The sequence below is a fragment of the Myiozetetes cayanensis genome, unplaced genomic scaffold (genome assembly GCF_022539395.1).
Source record: "Myiozetetes cayanensis isolate MyiCay16 unplaced genomic scaffold, myiCay2020 scf13, whole genome shotgun sequence".
In the NCBI taxonomy this organism is placed as follows: domain Eukaryota; kingdom Metazoa; phylum Chordata; class Aves; order Passeriformes; family Tyrannidae; genus Myiozetetes; species Myiozetetes cayanensis.
Window position 1 is genome coordinate 9,785,731 of NW_026086937.1, and position 22,137 is coordinate 9,807,867.

The following is a 22,137-nucleotide window of genomic DNA, read 5'->3' on the forward strand; positions in this document are numbered from 1 at the left end:
GGGAGAGTGTCACACGCTTGTGAACAGCTTAGTTATCAGCTACCCGAGCTGTAAGTTGTGCTCTTTAATCCACTGGGCTCATGTAGTGATTTCAAGGGAAAATGTCTCATTCACAGTGGGTTTGTCTTGCTTTTCTCACTGTTGCTTTGCTTTCTTCCGCATGAGTAAGGCTGTACCTAATTCCTAATTTATTGTACGAAAAGCAACAATTATTGTCAGCTTGTCGTCCTTGATAAGCACTGAGGGGAGAACATGGTGAGCTCTCAGGGGAGTTCTCTGGAACTCAGAGCACTGTAGAGCTATTGGACAGGCAACCACGTTCTGCAGGGTATTTACCACATCTCAAGCTGTTCATTTGAAGAGTCAATTTCCTAAAAGACTTGTAAAAGAAAGAGTCTGTTTTGGGAGGTTTGGGAAAGGGGTACAGCTCACAACCAAAGATAAGATTATCTGGGAGTGAGGGGCATGAGCATTTCTTACATCCTTTCTTGGCAGGTGGATGGAGGTGATCAAGAGAGCCACCAGCTCTCCGGCCAGGTCAAGCCTGCTGCTTCCCAAGGAGGAGAAGGACAGTCACACTGACTGATGCAGGGCAGAGCTGGATCTCTGCTGGCAACACCAACAAAAGAGGCAGGTGGGAACAGGAGTCTCTGGAGTTGATGAAGCAAAGACTCAAGGAGGCCTGTTTCCCCCGGTATGGGAAGTGGGAGTGAGGGGGCTGCAGACAGGCATCACATCCCTTCCTGATGGTGTGGAAGAGGGTCAAGTCTGTTCCAGTTGAACCTACTTACAGAGAACCCAACAACAGCGGTGCTCCAGAGCGCACACGTCGCAGAAGGGTTCTTGTTCTGTTGTACCTGTACAGTAACACCTTCACCTGCCCTGAAGGCCGGTGCCACCTTGTTTTTACATGTTGACTGGATGATCAGCATACATGGGAGAAACCCAGCAGCTGCCAGTGGTGTTGTGGCTCACAGCAGCGGGTGCCAGGGCTCGCTCGCCTCTCCCAGACATCGCCTGCTCTGGGTGCTCGGTGTCCCTGGCTGCACAACCCCTGTCCTGCTGCTGTCAACGTCACCCTGCTGGCACATCTCGGACTAATGGGGACCCAGAGGTGTGTTAGCTTACAGTTCATTCCAAACAGGAACTGCAGCTCTCCTAAAACAGCTCTGCTCCTCAGAAACTGCTACAGTAGCAGTTTCCAGGGAAGTGGGAGAACTGGACCTCTGCTGAGCTGTCAAGGTGTCAGTGTATTGTGGGTCGGTGCAGGGAGTGCGTGGTTTTTCCTCTGAACTCAATCACTATTCTCATATCACAGCTCCCATTTCTTTATCTTGTAGTAGGAATTATGTAAGGCACAGGATGGCATTCACTCTCCACTCTGGTGTGGGTGATGTTTTCAAGGCATTTAAGCATTGTAGGAGAACAAGCCTCTCTGAAAGTCACCGTTGCTTATGCTTTTGTCATGCAAAGACTTCTCAAAATCCCTATTCTTGCCTTTTAATTTGGGGTGGGATCCATCTTCTGCTTCTCCTGAAGGTGTAAAAGTCACTGGATTCCAGATGGAGCATTAGTGTCTGTGAGCTCTATTAAATCTCTGTATTAAATCTGAAAAGTTCGCAGCTTGTTCTGTTTTTGTAAAGCTGTCACCTTTGGGTGCCTCCACGGAAGGACTGATACACGCTAAGTGCCACAAGATGCCGTTGGACGTGGCTTTGATGGGCTCTGGGGACTCTGCTTTATATATTATTAGATAGAAAAGTGTTTGTGTACTAGCAGAAGGAACAACGCAGTGGTGCAGTGAAAGCAAAAGGAAAGTGTTGCATGTTGTGAGGATGGAGGAATGTGGAGGTCCCTGTGCCAACAGGAAGGACAGAGGCCAGCACGTGCATTCCGTATGTGCGGGATGAGGACTGCAGGGAGGGGGAATCCCCAGGGATTTGTCTCGCTTGGCATTTGCATCCTAGAGGAGTGACTGCAGAACCAGCCTTTGCCACCGCTGTCACAAAGACCATTGTCCCATCTAAGTTAAATGTACTTAATTTATTAGCATCCTCGTTTATTGTTTTTTTAATTACCTGTCGTAGTTGTATTCATGTGGATTGATTAGACATTATACTGTGGCTGAATATGACTGTTCAAAGTAAATAGCATCTTGGTATAAAACTCTCTCAGCCTGTTATTCCTGAGCCCACCATCCCATATTCAAGTTACTCAGTAGTTTTCCAAGACTGGTTTTTGGCTCACCCTGCACCAAGTGCTGCTCCCTCCAGAGTCACATGCTGAGGTGGGACTCTCAGAAACAGGAGCTTCTGGAAGGACAGCAGGCAGCAAAAGTCCCTTCTTGGGTTGGGAATACTGAGCTCAAATGTCTCTGCATTTAAAGAGGATTAGCTCAGGCTAGAAAAGCCAACAACTTTGCTATTCCTGGCAAAACTGCAGACCCCTCACCTCAGTGAGCTTTCAGTGAGGTCAGGATTTCAGTGGTGTATCAGTTCTATGAAATATTTTACTTTTCCAGAACTCTGCTGGAGTATTTTTTGTCTTTGCTACAAGCATGAGCAGTTTCCTTAACAGGACCCTTAGGCAAAACAGATTACGTCGGGTCCTTACTTACTGGTTTCTTGCTGACATGGTGTACATAAAGGGGAGATGCACTTGGGACCACATGGCTTAGTGTCTGTGATCTCACTATTTCAAAGACCATCCAGTTCCACTCCCCCACACCCCCTGCCATGGGCAGGGACACCTTCCACCAGCCCAGGTTGCTCCAAGGCCCATCCAACCTGGCCTTGGACATTTCCAGGGATGGGGCAGCCACAGCTTCTCTGGGCAACCTGTGCCAGGGCCTCCCCACCCTCACAGGGAAGACCTTCTTTGTAGTATCCCATCTAACATTGCCCTCTGTCAGTGGGAAGCTGTTCCCCCCTTGTCACCCTGGAGCCTTCTCTTCTCCAGGCTGAACAACCCCAACACCATCAGTTTTCCCTCCTTGTGCTGGCCCTTCATCCAGGGTAACACAGTCTTGCTTCATTGCTTAAGAAACCAGAACAATTGAGTTCATGCAGTAGCTTCTACCACGTTTAATGCAACAGACTGGAGCTGTTCTGGTGGCTACTCCCTTCTCTCCCTGTCCCAGGTGTGACTCTGTTTCACCAGAGAAGTCACCTCCCTCTTTCATATTGCACAGGTCTGCATCCTGCTGCCCTGAACCTGCCCAGCTGCACCACCACCCCTGTCTTGGCACAGCCTGCTGAGCTGAGGTGAGCACAAGCACGATGGCATTTAGCAAAATTCCCCCAAAAAGGAGTTAGAAGCACAGTTGTCAGTCTGTCTTCCTGGCTGCAAGGGGAAGAAGGTGAGGCAGCACTGCAGAGCTTGGTCATCACAGCCCCAGCTGTGCCCTTTACCTCTGTTCCTGCTCAGAGAAGGGGTGGTCACACACAAGGGTTTAAACATGCCTAAAGTGGCATCTCCGAAGTGCTCATCCTGTCCCTGTGGTCACATTCTCAGGGGCGTCTGATCCAACCCCTGCTGCCCTGTCTGGGCAGCAGATTATCCCTGGGCAACCAGTGCCACGGCCTGGACCCTCTCCAGCTACAAAGGGAGACAGAGAAAGGCAGAGACACCCTGCTGAGAGCTTCCACAGTCAAGCCCGAGTCTAAATAAGGCAGATAATGAACAGAATCCAGCAAAAACTGCACCCCCGCTCCCCAGCACACAGTCACACCTTTGCAAAGCAGTGTGTGCTTCCTGTAGCACCAGCAGAAAGGACAGACCTGCCTTCAGCTGTAGTTCCTCCTCACACACGAAAAACTTGGGTCTGTCTCCTGGGTGATGTGGGGGAAGACCAAGAAGGATGCAGAGAAAAGCAGCTGGAACCAATCCTTCTCCCCTAATAACACAAAGTAACACCAGCCTCATTTGTTTTGTTACTTTATTGAAAGTGGCAGATCCCTTTCAACGTTTTTAAAAACTAAACCCATTGTTGCTTTGAGTACTGGACAAAGGTTGTGGGGATTGTTTCCTTTAAAAAGGTTACTCGTTACACTGCAGAGAGTGTGAGTAACAATACAGGTACCTTATCAACACGGTTTGCTACCGTCGTGAACAGCAACTTTAAAAGCAGGCCTGCAGCCTCTACCTTCCCCCTCTCCAAGTTTCCTGTCTATACATTAACTCCTCCTAAGGGAAAAATGGGTTTGTTCTGCTCTTCCTAAATGCAGGCTCCGAGCTGGCTCTCACCACAGCAGAACACTGCTCTGCAGCAGCGATCCGGCAAAACCCAACAGCAGCACCTCTGCTCTACGGGACAGGTTCATAGTGTTGCTGAGCCTGGATTTATCCATCAGGAAGAATAAAGGATAGTCATAAGCTAAAGTGAACACTGCACACCAGGATGAGGGAACATGTGGTCCTCCTGAGCACTTAAAATCTGCAGGTCTGAATCCAAGTACCAGAAATCAAGCCTTGCTTCTAACCAAGTGGCCTGTCTCAAAAAAAACCAAACCGAACAGCTCCAGCCTCTGTTCTCAGCAGCTCTAGGGTGAGCCACATCATCCACACACAAAGACCCAGACAGAAAGATCTGGGTAACTGAGGTCTTGCTGACTTCATGGGAACCTTTATACAATTAGAGGGCAGGTCTCTAGGCAACCAGCTATCAGGGGTTATTTTCCTAAGTCTGTTTTTCTAGACCTTTAAAGTGTAGATTTAAGATCTGTGCGCTTACCTGAATTAAAGGTTTGCTTTATAAACTAGTATGATACAGAGAGCAAAGCTCCTGGGGGATGGCTCTGCTGGAATACCTTAAGGAACCAACACAGCAGATGCTTTAATTGCTCTGCTACCAAACACCACCCCAGCTTGTCAACTGGATCAGAGCCCTGGCTGCAGCAAGTTTAGATCCCAGGCTGAAGGAGGAGCTGGGAAGGAAAGGTTGAGAAGGGGACACCTAGAGCAGCTTTTAGGAACCCCCAGCCCCACCACACTGCTGCAAGCCACCCACTTTATGCCTTCCTGTAGAGGACAGGTTGTTGCCTTGAGAACTGCTATGCAGCGTCCCTCTGCCCTGTGAACCAAAGCCCTGCCAGTGCCTTTGGCTGCTGTGTTCCCCCCACTGCCCTTTTTTAACCCTTCTGCCCCATTTGGGCCTGCTCAACTCAGAGACCAGCACTGCCCAGCCTGCCTGCCTCATTGCTTCTGCTGCTGAAAGCCCCAAGGACAGGAACTCCTCCCAGCTCCCACAGCAAAAGGACCCACTTTGCCTTCTGGTTCCTGGAGACTGACAGCAAGTTCTGCTGTTGCCTGAAGTAGGTGAACCAAGGCCTAATACAAAATGATGTCCCAGAGCCAAAAAACAGTACAGTCAGCAAACCCACCCTCCTGTGAAACAACAGGCTGGGAAAGAGTGGCAGTGCATCAGCTCAGCTGCTGCTGCTCTGGGAAGCGTTTTGTTACTCGTGTGTGAAGGGGTTGAAGCGATCCTCCAGAACAACTGGAGAGCTGCTCTCGCTCTCCCAGAGACCCTAATGCCTGGAGAGCTTCCCAACATCCCTGCACTCACACATGACTGCTCACAAACACTTCTTTAGGAAGGACAGGAGGCTAAACCCATCAGACTCGCCTGTGAAACACATCTCAGTGGAAGAGAATCTCCCTCTTTTCCAGCAGCCAGGCATTTACCAGAAACAAGCTGTGAATCAAACCAAGCCAAAATGGACACATCCATAGGGAAACAATTAAAAACTGCATTGATTACATTGTAAAAACAATTAGACCACCCATCTCAGGTTCTGCAAAAGGTCTAAATTGTACTTGCATCGCAAACCCCACCCTGGGTTATCATGAAAACACGGCTAACATGAAGGCTCTGAAATGTCCTGGAGTCCGTCACACAACGTCACATCCAACGGCAGATGGTGGTCTGGATTAGAGATGTAGTTCTTTATGAAGCTGGAAAAAATCCTTCCCCCCTCACGACAGCAGCAGGGAACGTGGGTGTCAGCGGGCAGAGGTCAGGTGGTTCCGACTGTGTGAAAACCTGCCAGGAAGAAGAATGGGGTGAGGGGAACTGGTCAGCTCTGGCTGTTTGAAGCTCTCACCCAGGAGAGGGCCCAGCAGGTCTGTGGGGGAAGGGGTCTGTGTACGTCTGTCCCCATTCCCACTGCCACTGCAGTTTTTGCTGGATGAAAAAAAAGTCTTGAAAGCAAAAAACAGTGATTTAACCAAAAGCCAAGGTGGCACTTTTTTCAGGCTTTCAAGATTGTTTTAACCTAATAAAAAATTTTCAGCACTAGCATTTCACAGTAAGGAAGCAACAGTGAGAGGTCAGATCCAGCCAGTGTGTGTTTAGGAAAGGTGGGTCCTGACTGACCAACCTGATCTCCTATGACCAGGTGACCCACTTAGAGGATGAGGGAAAGGCTGTGGATGTAGTCTGCTGTCTCCCCAGCTTCTCCTGGAAAAGTTGCAGGCCATGGCTTGGACATGGGGCATGAAGAACTGCTTCCATTACATGAAAGTAGTTAAAAGAAGTGACATAGGGACTATTAAGGCAGCTCGTCACCAGTATTCACTTTTGTCTGTCTTGACTGCTTGGCACCAACCTTTCCCACACCCATGGAGTACAGCTGCCAGCTCACAGGACACTCACCTTTGTACCCGCTCCACCATGTGTGCTATCAGTTTGTCAGAGATGCCTGGGCAGGACTCCTCAGCCAAGCTAAATGCGTTCTCCAGCTCCTCCATGGCTCCCACGTTGCCTCCAGTCTGCTTGTGCTTATCTTTGAGCTGCAACCCAGAAACAGTGCATTAGGTCCTTATTTCATTGCAGAAAGCACCAGTCAAGCAGTCCAGCACTAAGGCCCTTTCCCTTTTACTGACTCCACCAAGGTGCAGAAGGCCTCTCACATTGTACTTAAACAAACCAAAAAGGTCTCTTTCTGTAGATCAGGAAGGTGGAAATCCAATGTCTGGGATTCAGATTTTTCTCTAGGTACTAATGGCAATTGAAGCCCTTACCAAAAGAGGATGTACTCTTAAACAAATTAAATTATATGAAAAATGGATCAACAGCCCCGAAAACTCATAGTGACAGCACAAAGAACTCCAGCTGTACCTGAAGCAGCACAGTCGCCTTTGCTGCTAATGACAGCCCAGTGCCCAGACACACACACAGGCTCACAAGGCAGGCAGGGCAGACAATATCCAACACCAGGAGTTAGTCACCACCACTTTTAATAACCCCAGAAAAGCTTCAGCTGCTTCCAGTGACTGGGAGGCCGAGGCAAATGACGGCCATGCCAGGGATCCTGAGCCCCTCGGCTTCCAATGCTCCTCTCCAAGAGAGCTTTACCCAGGGAGCAAGGGAAGGAAGCCCATGCACCAAGACCTCCACATGCAGCATCTGCCCTGATGAAAAGCCTCAGTTCACATCTGTCATGCTCGGTGCACTCCAACTAGGCCTCTACTTGCACATGTTTCCAGTAGTTAATTTCAAACAGCTACACCTCTGTCGAGAAGAAACTCCTGACAAGTCACTGGTGCTGATCCTGAAGGAGTCTGTCCTTGGAAACACCACATTCCCAGCCCCTGCAACAGTTCCCCATCTCCTTCCCAAAAGTGCTGATATGACAGCCCCTTTCCCAGTTCACCATCACACAAGGAGCTGAACAACAATCAAACCTCCTGCTGAAGGAGCAACGTCTGCCAGCCTACCACTGTCCAGTTCAATTAAGCTCCCATTAGGCCACGCTGATTAAAGGGCTTTACATAAGCCTCACAGTTCTTTGCCTGCAATTTTAGGATCAGCCTTTCCTGTTGTTGGAGCTCACCTTTTCTCCATGCTCTGGAAAGCAGGACAAATGTGAACACTAATCCCCAGCTGCAGCTGTCCCTGTGCTCCGAGTCCCCCACTGTGAACAAACAGTTCCCAGCCAAAAAGGGCTGCTGTTTCCTGCTGCCCAACACAAAGCTGTGAGAGGAACCCACACACACCTCTGCTCGCTCAGAAGCGGCAGGGGCGTGGAGGGCAACTCAGTTACACATGAAGGATACAGATTTCTTAGGCCAAAAATAGCTGTGATGCTAAAGCCAAGGATTTGATGTCCACCTACCAAAGGCTGCCCGCCTCAGAACAAACACAGAGCCTGTCCTGCAGGTAAGTTGCCAGTTTATCATCAGCCTTTGATGCCACACCCCTGACCTTCAGCTTGCCCAGCAGCCTGTGATGGGAGCAGTCTGTGCTGGCCTGTCTTCTCCCAGTGCAGAAGGGCTCTCTGAAGGCTAGCAGGGAATTAGAGCACTACACTGTGCTCAGCCTTACAGGCTACCTCCAACTCACTGCTTGGTCCTCCAAACGCAAATGTCATTTTCCCTCCCTGCTCCAAAAAGTTTCCAGATTTGCAGCTGCCCACATCTGTTAATTGACTCCCCATGGGCCATTTTCAATATTAGCATCCAATAACACACATGCAGGGAGGGTATATAAAAGAGCCTGTAGCCAGCCCCCCCTCATGATTATCCTCCTCTTCTCTTCCCTGAGAACATCACCCAGCTGGAAAGACAAGTCACCTCTCTGTGGATACAGATCCTATCATTAATGGCAGCTTTTACTTCAGCTCCACATCCCCACTCTGAACATGAGGCAGGGAATGGGGAGGGGGTTCCAAACACATTTTCTCTGCCTGCCTGCCTTCCAGAGGATATGTGGCAGGGAACTCCTTGGCCTTGGCATGCTACCAGTAGCAGGCTGGGTAGATCAAGAAATTGCCTAGTAACCAGCAAAGCTGACTCCTGCTCTAACCCACCTACCTTCCCCTCAATGACTCTGCTGTGGACAGCAGCACAGCAGGAGGGCAGGGGACATGCACAGTGACAGGCCAGACCAAGTACCTGTCTGCCCCAACAGAAGCTGCACTTCAGCCACAGACATCAGAGACCAGAGCTGCCTAACTGGCAAGCCTAAGACACAGGTAAGAGAGAGCTGAGGATCAGACTCCTCTATCTGATCCTCATCAGAAGACAACAGGGTAATGCTTTGCTTCCAAACACAACTGTTTTGGGGAGGACATGCCAGGGACATACTGACTTTCCCCACACACAGTCCTCTGAACAGAGGCACAAATACTTCAGAATCCCCTAACCCTACCAGATACTTCACTGCACCTCCCTTCTCCAAATCCTTCCCGTTTACTTACCCATATCATATCTCTTCACCTCCAACCAGCACAGGCACCAAGAAGGTTCTACTCACCTCCCCAAAAACTGGGTGAACAAGTGTGGAGAGACACTGTGACCGTGGTTGCCTCTTAATGGGCTCAGTAGGCTGGAAAGCAACAGAAAAAGAAGTTACAAGCACAGGCAAAAGCTCCCAGAGCACACAAAGTTCTAAGCCTTTGGTGAATTCACAGCACTTCCACGGCAGTCCCCTCACCAGGTCTTAGGAAAGCCACAGGTCACAGTACTCTGATGATGTGGAAGAGGCAATTCTGGAGCACCAGCCCTTGGTGACAGACCAAAGTAGATTTCAGATAGAACATGAGTGCCTTGTGGCTTCCCCAAGACACCCAAAAGCTTGTGTTAGTTCAGTCCACTTCAGAAAGACCAGACAGCACACAGACCTTCTGGGAACCATGGAGAGCCATTCCTTTGTGCAGCTTGCTCAAGGAATTGGGGCGAATGGTTGGTGGGAATGTCCAGATTGGACCCTGGTCTCCATCCTCTGCATCTCCGTCACTGCAAATGAAAAGGGGAAGGTCAACACAAATCCTCAGTTCCATACACCAGGGGTTTGCCCATGCATTCCTGGAGTCACAAGCTCTGCCCCACCCGGTTGCCACGTCATCCCAGAGCTCCAGGCATTTCCTTATCCCAGAAAAAAATCCTAAAGAGAAACCACTTCTACATCACATACATGGCATCAGAAGCATCTGAGCTAAGTACTACGTCATGTTTCCAAACCATCACAGTCACCTTTTTGCTCTAGCCAGCTTGAAGAAGCTTCTAGTGCTAATTAAATTTAGGAGAATTTCAAGACAATACAGGCTCAGAATTTCAGTGCCCAGGCTTAGATGTTATAAGCCAATCTTCCAGAATCCTTCATCACTTGAGTCACTGACTCTGCAGTTAAAGAGCAGCTCTGTGATACCAGGCAATAAAGTGCCCTTTCCCCACCTGACTGTCCTGCACAGCAGCAGCAAAGCTCTACCCATGAGTACACAAACACACAAACACAGCTCTTGCCAGAGTTACTAAAGCCTGTCGCTCTTGTACTTAACGGAAGGGGCATAAAATACAGGCAACAAGAGTCCTGTTTTACTATTTACACACAGACTGTTTCTTGTCAGTACTCTAACTCCTTACACTCAGCAAAGAGGCTCCACAGGTTAAGACCAGAACAGAGAACTGGCTCCCACTGAACAGGAGGTAACAGCCTGGTTCTTCAGGCAGCAGTCACTTGCTCCCACAAATGGATGCTCACAGGTCTCCCTGAGCTACCGAAAGATCTCCAGCCCTGGTGGGAAAAGGACCTGAGCTGTCTGCAGTAGGCACTCTGTGCAGAACATGTACGTACATATCGGAATCACCAGAGCTGGAATCTTCTCCATGGCCCTCTGACTTCCAGCGCTTGAATCGATCGATCAGCTCCATTAGGAATGAGGTTTTCTTGGTGTAGCGTGTGATGAACTTGTGCTTTAGCAATTCTTTAGCTGTTGGCCTCTGGAGCAGATAAGGAAAGCATGTCATGTCTAATCATCTCTGCACACACTGACTTCAAGTGGAATCACAGAATATTGTGAGCTGGAAGGGACCCAAATGGATCCTTGAGTCCATGGGCGGGCAGCAATACTCACAAATCTAGGATCCTTATTGAGACAGGCTTCCACAAACTCCTTGAAGGGCTTGCTGTGGTGACCCTCAAGTGTTGGAGGATTGTTTTTGGGGATCAAGAAGAGAACCCTCATAGGATGCAAGTCAGAATTTGGAGGTTCTCCCTTTGCTAGTTCAATGGCTGTAATTCCAAGGGACCAGATGTCTGCCTGAAAGCAGAAGAACAAGAGCAGACAGAGTGAGGAGCAATTCTACAACACGAAAGTACGCAGTTTTAGGACAGTCAAAAGGCTAATTACATAAAATCAGATGGAGTATTTCATGTCTAATACACAAACTTCTCCAGTAGACCCTGAACCATAACAGGAAAGAATCATTCCTGTAGTAAGCAGCACTTCCAATCCCTGTTCCAGTCCTAGCACCACATGTATGGTAGGCCCAAGTAGCAACCCTCCTGCTCCCAAGCTCACCTTGAAGTCATAAGCAGACTGTTTGATGACCTCTGGCGCCATCCAGAATGGAGTCCCCACAAAGGTGTTTCTCTTGATTTGGGTGTCCGTCAACTGCCCAGCCACCCCAAAGTCAGCCAGTTTCACATCTCCTTGTTCCGAAAGCAGCACGTTGGCAGCTGTTCACACAAATAAGCATTAAGTCTGCTGCCTTCTGAATCTCCAGCCCACACAGAACTGAACACTGAGGAGGGCCCTCCTACACCATTCTCCTTCACCCTCAGTGATAATCCTCAGCTTGGATTTCCAGCCTCACACCCATTCTCCTGCTCTGAACTCCACTGGGTAACATGGAACAAATTCATGCACTTGGCTGGATCATAACAGGAATATTGCTAGGGTAGGAACAAGGAGTAGATGTGAAGGGCCACACAATCAACAATGTGTGATGCCTGGCCAAACAAAAAAGGGAGGGCAACATGGCCTCTAATGGTCTTGATTTTTTGGGGGGAGTAGCATTCAGCACAGGTGAAACTGCAGATCCTTCTGAAGAGCTTAAGTCCCAGTCTTGTGCTTCTTCCATTCAGTCATAAGACAGTAACATTGTACAGGTTTGGGAATGGGGGTTTTCAGTAGGACTTTCCATCATGAGAGAGACCCTACCTACAAACTCTCAGCATTTTCCCACTGCTGGCAGCCAAGAGCCCTGCACCTCTTGCAGCTCTAAAAATGTGCAGTCTGTCACAAACATAGCAGAATCTTTTCTCCTTATCTCCCTGCATGAAGTTTCTGTGCTCTGCCTGCTCACATCCCCTCCTGCAGTGGGTCAGAGGAGTGAGCATCCAGCACTGGCCACAGCTCCCCAGCACTGTCCCTCCATCCTCCCACTGTCTTTTGATGCTCTGGGCTTGCTGTGACACTGCTCTTCAGGAGGCAGATGCCAGCTCTCTCTACACTGCACGCAGCCAATGACTATAAAAACCAGTAACAGGATAAGCTGATGCGAGCTGCCCTCATTTTCTGGGGCTGTGAACCCTGCATAAGGACAGCTCACCTTCACTGTGAGCTGTAACCATGATGGCCAGCACACACACCCCTGGGGTCCAGCAGCAAAGCAAATGTCCAGACATGAGTCAGCGAATATCTGAGCATGCCTTTCACTGACTCCTCTGCTTTAGCTCCCTGCCTGTCCAAACTCCAAGTGCCAGAGGAGAGCTACAGATCCTGTTACTCTAAACACCTAAACACATGAAAAGCATGAGTCGTGATACAGTGACAAGCATCAACAGGAGAAGCAGCACTGAGAAATAGTCTTTGAAATCTCACAGATTATCACTGTATAGTACTTCTGAATTTTATGTTACTAATGTCCCTGACAAGAAAGGGAGCTGAGCTCTCCAGTCTTACCTTTGATGTCCCTGTGGATCTTCCTCTCTGAGTGTAAATAATCCAAACCTTTTAGGATTTCTCTCAGGATAGTAGCTATATAAGTCTCCTCCAGCGGTCCCGGCTTCAGCTGATAAAGGGCAGAAAGATGACTTAAAAGAGGGTGACTGATGCCTTGGATTTTTCAGGCTCTCAGTTTATTACTTGGAAACCTTGGCCAAGAAGGTCATACTCAGCAGGAAGTACCTACTTGCACGCCTGGTGCACATTCTGCAAGCAGAATGCTGGACTTTGCACCTGGCAGCATTAAATGGAAAAACTTTGGGGGATTTTCTCCTAGTCTATCAGTCTATTAGAGGTTTCCCAAACAAGCAGGATGCTTGGACAGCTGAGCTCTGTGCAAACATTTCCTCTGCCCTGGGATAAACATAAGCAGCACGTCTGTCCTGCACTGCGCACCCCTCAGGCACAGGACTGCCAAAAAGATGGTATGTGGCAAGGAAGTGTCTGGCTTATGGGCATTTCACAAACCAAGACAATGTTTTTCATAGTGCAGAGCTTGCCATGTACTTACCAAATCCAGGGCTGACCCTCCTCCCAGGTACTCCATGATTATCCACAGCTTAGTGCCCTGTAAGCAAGAGCACAAGTCAAGAGCAAAGACAGTAATAAAAGCAGGCAGAAAAGTGAAATGGCCAGGAGGCAGCAAGACACAGGAGTAGTCCTGTACACAATCCAAGAGATGCTGCACACCACAGCTCTCAGGGCTTAAGGAAGGAGCTCCCAGCTCCCCCTTTTCTGCCGACACAGTATTATAAAGATGGATCTGACTACAGTACATTTCTAACTCTCAGTCTGCAGTTTTATCTGAGCAAGTGCCCCTCCAGGCACCAGACTGCCCAGCCCACAGAATTAAGCTTATTCTCAGGTTGGAGTCACTTAGCATCTCTCCAACAGCACATCCAGCATAACTCCTTCTTGGCAATGGCAGGGGAGCTTTGCAGCCTTTGATCTCATTCACAGGGCTGCCATCTTGAACGGTACAATTGGCAAGACACTCCTACTCCTCAAAGAAGAGATTTCCACACTGAGGTTCACAAGGTCCTGGCAGGAAAAAACCAGCGGGCCCATGAAACTACAGCAGAAGGCTGAGAATATGTATTCTGGCCTTTGAAAAATATGTAATGAATATTCAGGATCCAAAGAGCTCGGGTACTGTTTGCTGCAGTCCCAGTGCTACTTTCACCTCAAGCAGACAGCATGCAGAGGCCACCTCTGATCATCACTACTAGTAGCTTCCATTAGGGATTCCTAAGCCTGTTCTCAATGGAAGCAGTATCAGTACCCCTCCATATTCCTATTCTTTTCACCATTTCTGATGAAATGCTGATCACAAGATCACAAAATACAGTTTCAACCTTCTCTTCTTTCCAGAGGCATAAATCCCTCAGTGGTACTACCTTGCAGTGTTCTATCTTGGAAAAGTTTCCACAAACTTCCTTTCAGGAATGGTCACAAGAGGGAGAGGTCAGTCTTCAAAGAGCAATTTTCTCTTCCAGTGAAGTGCCCTGCTCTTGGTATCACACTGTACCGGGCCGGGCACCTCATTTCCATGTGCTTAGCAAGTGTCCTAGAGTCCAATTAAGAGCACACCAATGCAGCGAGTAGAGCCACTGCTGTTCCTGTTGCCACACTGGCACTCACACATTGGGCACCTTCCCGTGCTGTGTGCCACCATCCGCTGCAGTACCCACAGAGGAGCCCACACCACTCCCAAGCTGCTGGCAAGGAATCTCCATGGTTTGTCCTACCTTCAAGTATGAGCCATAGTACCGGGTGATGTAGGGACTATCACACTGGCTGAGCACCGTGATCTCCTGCTGAATGTCCTCGATCTCATCCTCAGCCTCCTCCAGATCAATGATCTTGATGGCAACCACCTCCTTGGTGCGGTTGTCGATCCCTTTATACACTTCACCGAACGACCCTTTGCCGATCCGCTCCAGCTTGGTGAACAGCTCCTCAGGGTCCACTCTGGAGTGCTAAACCAGAAAGTCGAGATGGGAATATTCCATTAGATCCCAGGGCTACAGAGCACCCCACATACCCATACAGCTCATCTCTGTATCTGTGCACCTATGGTGTTCATCAATTCATCCGAAACTCACATATCCAAAAAAGTCTGAGAAACTTGACACAGAAGATATCCAAGATTAGAACAAAACAAACCTTTTCCACAGGCTTTCTGCCCCTGCAGGAGTGGGAAAGAAGAGGGAAGTCCAGCAAGAGAATGTCAGCAAGTCTCTTTATGGAAAGTGTCAGCCCCTCTGGGACAGGACTGCTCAACTGGAGGCACTAACTGGTGCCAAAGCAGCTCCACAAGCAAGCACCTGCTCACACTTCAACAGAGACCAGCAAGGTATAGCAGAACCAGCCTTCTTTTGGCAAGAAAAACAACAAGCAAGAGGCCATAAGAATGTTTCCCTAGTCAGCCTTCCTGCACTCAAAGACTGAAATGACTTGAGTGATTTGCACCCTTCCCTACTTGTCTGGAGGGTGAAATACCCCAGAAGTATCAACACCAGTTCACATTAGCTGTCTTCTCTGCTGCAGCCTGATTTCCAGGCAGTGCCCAGCCCAGCTCTCCTCAGAGGCTTGCAGAGGGAACCTCACATCTTTTGGAAGGTCAGCAGCAAGAAGGATGCAGGAGAACAGAATGGACACTCCATCTGCCTGACCTGCTTTTTCGTGGCTGGCACGCCCAGATGCAAAGGCAAATAGCATTTCCTTCATTAGATAAGCACATCAACTGGGAAGCTGCTAACAGAAATACTGATTCTAACAGCAGCTGCACAGTTAACTCTTTATTAAGATGAGTGTGGATGAAAAAGCAGACAAACCACAATCCACCTTCTAATGCTATTTCATTTAGTACAGCTGCACAGCAGGAGGTCCTGCTCTGCTTCATGCTACTAAAATGCTTTTTGTGATTAGTTTTTCTGCCTTTTTTTAATAGTTAAAAAAAAAAACATGGAAAATATGGCCTGACCTACAGGAAGCAGCCAAGTTGCTATAGGGAGTTTTCCACACCCAGAACTTCTCAGTCTCACCTCTAACACGAGACCACTCCCTTGCAAGGGCCTTGAGCTGGCAGATTTTATCAGAGAATAGGGAAGCAGCTCTTTTTCATCTCATACCGAGGTTCTAGCAGCAGGTCATCGTTGAGCAGCCCAAGGTGCTGCTTAATGATTAAGCCAGCCCATCATTACAGGTTGTTTGCCTTCTGTGCCCAGTGCATTGCTATAAGCCAGACCCAAGTGAGCTTTACAGTCAGCTCACTTAACAGGATTTCCACACAAACTCCAGTCCAAGATACAGAAGGGTAACCAAATATCCTTTTGCATCCATAGCAACACCTAAACAGGCTGTACTTTGAAAAAATGCACTGGAAACAGACTGGAGAGGATGTGCAGACATGAAAAGAATTGGAGACACATAACAGGGACTAGAGAGAGGAAGGCAGGGTAAAGGAAGAGGATCTGAGTTTCAGAAATGCCAGGAGACAACATGAGAATGGTGACTGCAGGCAGGGAGAACAGTCTGGCTAGTCCAGGCTCACTACAGACCAGGAGCAGTTTCCACCTCTTGACCTATCTGGAGGAAGGGGTAACAACATGCCCCAGATGTTACTTTGCACAGTCACCTACTGCACCCTAAAAATGCCACTCACCACATCAGCCACTCCCACACATCAGGGAGAAGGGAGAGGAAGAGGACCACCTCCTCGAAGCACCTGCTCAGCTCCTAAAGGAAACACTACCCACATCCTGCAGGGAAGCAATGCTGCAAGAAAACCTTCCTCCCTTCCCATGTAAATAACTTTTCCACGAGGTAAGAAACAGCAAGGTGGAAGTGATTGCTGCCTTCCTCAGTGTGGCATGGCACATCAGAGAATCAGGACTGATTCTTCAAGAAAAGGATGCCAAACAGAAGAGCACTGGCTATGGCAGGCAGCTTTTGGGACAACCACCACTTTATGTGGCAGGTTCTGTAATCATGGACAGCTTGGTAAACAAGCTTCCAGACTTGGATGTTGGTTTATCCTGTTTTCTGTGGAACAAAGCAGTTCAGGTAGGGGTGGTGAAGGAGACAAAGCTTCCTGACAAGCACATACAAATTATGCCCAAGGGACTAGGGAAAACAATACAACCCTAATGGGCAGATGAGACAAGCCCACCACATTAGGGTGGAACAGGAAACTTCCTTTGTAGGTACTGGATTTACCTTCCCAGTACCTGCCACTTCAAAACTGACCTGGAAATGCTTCAGACCTCTCTGGTGACAGGGCAAGAATCTGACTCTATGGAGGGCCTGAGGATGTACATCCCTTGACACACTGGCCAAAATCACACAAGTCAGACCCAGCAACAGCCAGAACCCAGGGAGTCAGTATAGGGCCAAGAGGTACAGAGTCATTCTAGCCACGGTTACAGTCTCTGGATGCTGCTGCAGGATCAGAGTCTGCTGACAAATTTCTTCACTTTCTGTAAACAGGGAGGAGGAAACAGGCCCATCCCTGATGTAAGCAGGTCAGTGTCTGCCCAGGGGAACACCTTGTGAACTATCATGGTGGAAACCACAGAAGACATTGCCAGCTGGCATTTTCAGCAATCCTGAATTCCCATGACAAACTAAGACAGATAAAATCGTGCTAGCCTGCAGGACATCTGCTCAAAAGCCCTTGTCCATTAAAAAAAAACCTGTTTTGAGCTGCCACACAGTAACTTGCTGCTGACAAACAAATGCTCAGATCCATAGGCTTAAAAGTCTCAGCACTCACCAGACAACGGCACAAATGCAGTTCTGACAGGAATGGAGAGCTATGGAACTGCACTGCTCTGTCAGGAGAGAAGCACAGTCACACTTGGGAGCTCAAGCTGGAGGGACAGAGGAGGCAAAGAATGCACTCCATGAGCCTGATTCTCCCCTACTCCAACACATCTGCACCTGCAGAGCACCGCAGTGAGGGGTGTAACAAGCACCACCTGTCCCTCTCCTGAAAGTGAATCATCTCAGTGCCCGTTGTCAGAGGCTCACCCTGGCTGCAAATCCATGTTCTGGAACTGCACTGCTACAAACACACCTGGAAAACTTCATCAGTAAGAAGTACCATGATCCAGATGAAATGCTTTACACTTGCTTGAATGAGCACAGATAACACAAAGAGGCTTATTAGCACCTGTCACCTTTGCAACTGCTCACCAGCTAGGGTTCTTTCCATTTTCTTCCACATTCACAGAACCCATCAGGGCTGTAAAACAAAGCTCCAGGCCAGCAGCTGCTGCTGCTTTTTGTTCTACTACTGCACGTAAAACCGTTATGGGATGGTCACTACACTGTACCTTTTTGCTTGACTGAATGTTTATTACCCAGCAGTTCTGGAGCAAAAAGCCTCATGCTGTTCCTCCCCAGTGAGAGCAGTCAGGCACCAGAGATGGTTCAGGCAGGCCTGGGCAGACTTTGGAGGGGGAGCACACAATGCACGATCTCAGTTGTAAGTCCAGGAAGGGAAAAAGTATGAGAGGGATGATGACAATCTCCTAGTAATGTGTTCCACTTCTGCCCTCCAGGATCTGATCTCACAGCACAGGAAAGAAGGTCCTGACAGGTGTGGGGGTGTTTGCCATCCTGACTGATGATGCCATGCTTCAAAACAGAGCAACTCACTGCAGCCACCAGGAATTAGGAACTGCAGTGTGTTATGAGACAAGCCTGGCAGTGACACCAGCTGCTTCATGGGGAAACAAATGGGTTTTGGCAACTTTGCCACCTCCAGTTGCAGAGACGTGATATCCATAGTCTTTGAGAGGAGACTAAAGAAAGCCTACAGTAAGTATCTGCCCTCATTTCAAAGCTGCTGCCTGGAAAGATAAGCTGTGTATTGGGAACAGAAGCAAACACCACTTGAACCAGCTGAAGATCTTCTCTCTGGGCTATGTCCAGCTGGATCTCATTCTCAAAATATTCGAGAGCAAGAATCATGCCTGCATCTGCTGCATAAAACACTGAGGGGTGTTTAAACACTTTTGGAAATGAGAATTCCTTCATCTGTGTCAGGTTGGAACTGGAATCACTGTCTGTACGGGAGAGGTCTGTAACAGAAGATTGCCAAGGCCACAACACTTTACAAGCTGAAGCTGACTGGGAGCTTGGCAACCTCCAAGGGTTTACATGGAACTACAGAAGCATTTAGCATTATTTCTGACTAGAGCACTTTCCAAAAAGCCAAACAAACAAACATAACTTTCCTCTGCCAAAACACAGCGGAAGGAGGAAGTTGGTATTAATAAACCTTCTTTTCCCATTGCCTCCTCTGCTTTCCAACTTCCCACCCAGCATTTACCCACACTCCATGCTGCACACTCACCTCTGGGCCACCAGCAGAGGTGTCTGCAGCAGGCATTGTGTTCTCTTTGAGGAAATCAGCCTTGTATCTGGAAACATCCTAAAGTTTCCCTTCTATGGGAAACCTGTGACCAGCTCTTTGCAACTGTCAAAACCTGAGGCAGTTTTGAATCTCTGGACTACAGACAAGAGGGAAGTTCGTGTTCAACACTTTAATACACACTAATTTGAGACTCCCAACTCACTTCACAGGCAGTATTCTTTTGCTTCAGGGAACAAAGCATTACTTAGCCAAAAAACTTGAATGGTTTCTTCAAGGTCACATACGGAACAACAAAACTAGAAACAGAGCTCAGATCAGAGCCAAGGAAGAGAGAAACAGCCTTCTGAGCCTGCGAAATGGAGGCACAGACGCAGAACAACCTGAGGATCAGCCATCAGCACCAGAACTGGGAATAAGACAAGTCAAGCCTCTGACATCCCAAGCCAAGTCTTAGTCTTTCGATTTTCACAGTACTTCCCACTGTTCCCTAAATCCTGGTGAACAGAACTTCAGGCCAGTTAGAAATGCCCTCCCAGCAAGCCTCGGTTACACAGATTTCAAGGTTTCACCAAGGATTCTTGAAAAGACCAGAGGAATGGACAGCACGGACTGGTTTCCTATTCCAAGATCAGTGAGGCATGGGATGACATAGATCTAAGAATGACTCATATTTCCATAATAAATTCAGAGCTGAGACCACTGGAACTCTGGTAAGAAAACTTCAGAGCAACCTTCTCTATAGCTACAGAACACAGTTCTCAGCCCTAACCAGGCAGTATCCTTCCCTTTCTCTCCCTGTGCAGTGACTCACTCAGGCACTATATTTGCATTTAATTCCATACACACTTTGGGGAAACAGTGGATGTGAAAAACAGCATGCAAAGTAAGATGCATTGCAAATCAATTTTAAATCAGAAAAGGTTCAGAGAAGGCATCATCTCAAACCACTAAAGCTTCTAGTAATTCTACACCTAAGAGAACAGAAAAATGCCACAAATTCTCACAAAACATGGCTTATGAAGACCTACATGTGGTACTGACATCTGCCAATAATCAAACACACCCCACAACCCAATTCAGAGGGAAGAAGATGCAAGCCAATACCATTAATGTGGTTTAGCTTTTAGTCCCAAGTAATGACATCATCCTTCCACATTCCTCTTACGAAAATGCCATCACAACAGGAGCATTTAACTGCATCCACGGAGGCTGAGATCTCTCGGAAGAGTTACTACTCAGTATCAAATATCATTGCCTCTCACGCAGTGAGGTTACAAGCACTGTTTTTCTGAGACTAATGCCATGAACCCTTTAGGAAGGTACATCTGGCAGAGCCGACACACACAGTTTTTCTGCTCCCATTTCTAGACTTCCCCTGCCAAAAATACTCAGGCTGTCTCCCAGTGACTCCTGTCTCCCTAAGAAAAGCAAATTTAACCTCAGAGGAAGGTCCCATAGTGTATGAAGAACTACCTTTCTATACGTCTGGCAACACAACACTATCAGTCAAGACCAGCACAGTGAGACACAAGTCAGTCAGTGAACAGGAGTAAGCTGAGACGTGTGCAAGAGAGATAAAGAGTGGCAAAACATGATTTTCTGGTGATTTGTTTGAAACCCTCATATCAAGAGCAAACACTGCGACGTTTGCCCTTGAAATGAGTTTAAAACAAATTTTTAATCACCACTTACCTGGCTGGCAAATTCTCTCAGGTGAGCCATGCCTACAGGACAGTCAGACATTCGCTTCTGCAAAATCAGGGAGGGTTGGGATGTTGCAGCACAGCGGGAAAGCGATGATTTCTCATCCACTGGTTAACTGCGACAAGCAAGAACACCACAGCTCTCGTGTGAGGTTCTTAGAACCTGCCTCATTCCCCTGAAGAGTTACCTGCATCTTTTTTCTCTCCTTGATTTGCAGTTCTCCTTGAACCTGCCAGCCCATTTCTCAGTTCTTTACAGATACACCTTACAGATGTGTCAAGGAGCCTCTCTTTAATGATATACACTGACGAAGTCTCAGGCACCATTTTCCTCACCCATCACCTCGGCACACTCCCCAGTATGGCAGTGAGCCCCACAGCTCCGTCCCCTCACCACCACTCCCAGCATCATCCCCAGCACCTTCCCCAACACAACCCACAGCATCGTCCTCAGGCACCCCTTTCCTGCCGCTGCTCCCCAGCAGTCCTTTCGCTGAGGCTATCCCTCTGCTCCCGCTCTCCCCAGTACACTCGCTGGCAAAGCTCGGCTCTCCAGCGCACCTTTTCCTGCTCAGGGAACGCCAACCCTGCACCATCCCTGGCTGCTCCCCCACCAGTGCTGCCCAGTTCCGTCCCCAGCACAACTCCTCGGGGACCCTCCCTCCACCCTGGCAAACGGCTGAGCACCCTCTCCCAGCCCGGCCCAGCACCTCCCGCTCCCCTCACTGTCCCCCCCCCTCACGATGCGGCCCCACGGCTGTCCCCACCCCGACTGCCCTCAGGGCCACCTCGCCCCGCCTCACACCTCAGAGATCCCCCTCCCGGGGACTCCGCGCCCCCGCCCGCCCGGACCCCTCAGAGTCCTGTGTGGCGCACCCCGCCCTGCCCGGCCCCGAGCCCGCCGCACCTATGGGCAGGGCCGCTCCGCCGCGGGCAGCGCCATGGCCGGGCCTGGCGCGGGAGCCGCCGCCGCCCCGCCTGCCCCGGGACAGCGAGCGCGGCGGGGGGGCGGGAGCGCCGGGCCGGGCGCAACAACGCGCGCGGCGGAGCGGAGGGAGGGGGGCAGGGGCCGCGCTGCATGCCGGGAGGTGTGGTCTTCTCACCGCACCTCCCGGCTGCACAAAGCGCCTCTTCGGACTACAATACCCGGCACCCCACGCGCGCAGCGGGAGGGCGGCGGGGCGGGGCGGCGGCGCGGGGGCGGCTGGGGCGGGGAGTCCTGAGGGGCCGCGGCGGGCGCTGCCCGGCCCGGCGGCCCCCGCGGCGGGCACGGGGCTCCGGAGCCCCGTGCCCGCCGACGGGAGGAGCCGCCTTTGTC

At 49.4% G+C, this 22,137-nt stretch overlaps 2 protein-coding genes across 4 annotated transcripts in view; one reads left to right on the forward strand and one right to left on the reverse strand.

Moving 5' to 3' along the window:
- Positions 1-2,243, forward strand: part of FARP2 (FERM, ARH/RhoGEF and pleckstrin domain protein 2) — a 67,850-nt gene extending 65,607 nt beyond the window's left edge. For all 3 annotated transcript variants that reach the window (XM_050307771.1, XM_050307773.1, XM_050307772.1), the window contains one exon: positions 496-2,243. In XM_050307771.1, the coding sequence (XP_050163728.1) occupies positions 496-586 (91 nt within the window). In that variant the 3' untranslated portion in view covers positions 587-2,243. The remainder of the gene's footprint in view (positions 1-495) is intronic.
- Positions 2,244-3,923: 1,680 nt separating this feature from the next.
- On the reverse strand, positions 3,924-21,858 carry STK25 (serine/threonine kinase 25). The gene is made up of 12 exons (XM_050307774.1): positions 21,727-21,858; positions 20,809-20,935; positions 14,480-14,710; positions 13,243-13,299; positions 12,690-12,798; positions 11,304-11,461; positions 10,857-11,042; positions 10,577-10,722; positions 9,624-9,738; positions 9,257-9,328; positions 6,656-6,792; positions 3,924-6,043 (listed from the first exon to the last, which is right to left on the reverse strand). Exons 2-12 carry the CDS (start codon positions 20,857-20,859, stop codon positions 6,004-6,006), a joined length of 1,302 nt encoding a protein of 433 aa, XP_050163731.1. The 5' UTR covers positions 20,860-20,935; positions 21,727-21,858; the 3' UTR covers positions 3,924-6,003.
- Positions 21,859-22,137: the final 279 nt, after the last annotated feature.

Bases quoted from the DNA above. Each gene is read 5' to 3' on its own strand.
- STK25 (XM_050307774.1), bottom strand. From the start codon at position 20,859: ATGTCTGACTGTCCTGTAGGCATGGCTCACCTGAGAGAATTTGCCAGC. The intron at 9,739-10,576 runs GTACGTACATGT...TTTCATTTGCAG, and splicing joins AGCTCTGGTGATTCCGATAT to TGACGGAGATGCAGAGGATG. The intron at 9,329-9,623 runs GTCTGTGTGCTG...GTTGCTTTCCAG, and splicing joins CTCTCCATGGTTCCCAGAAG to CCTACTGAGCCCATTAAGAG.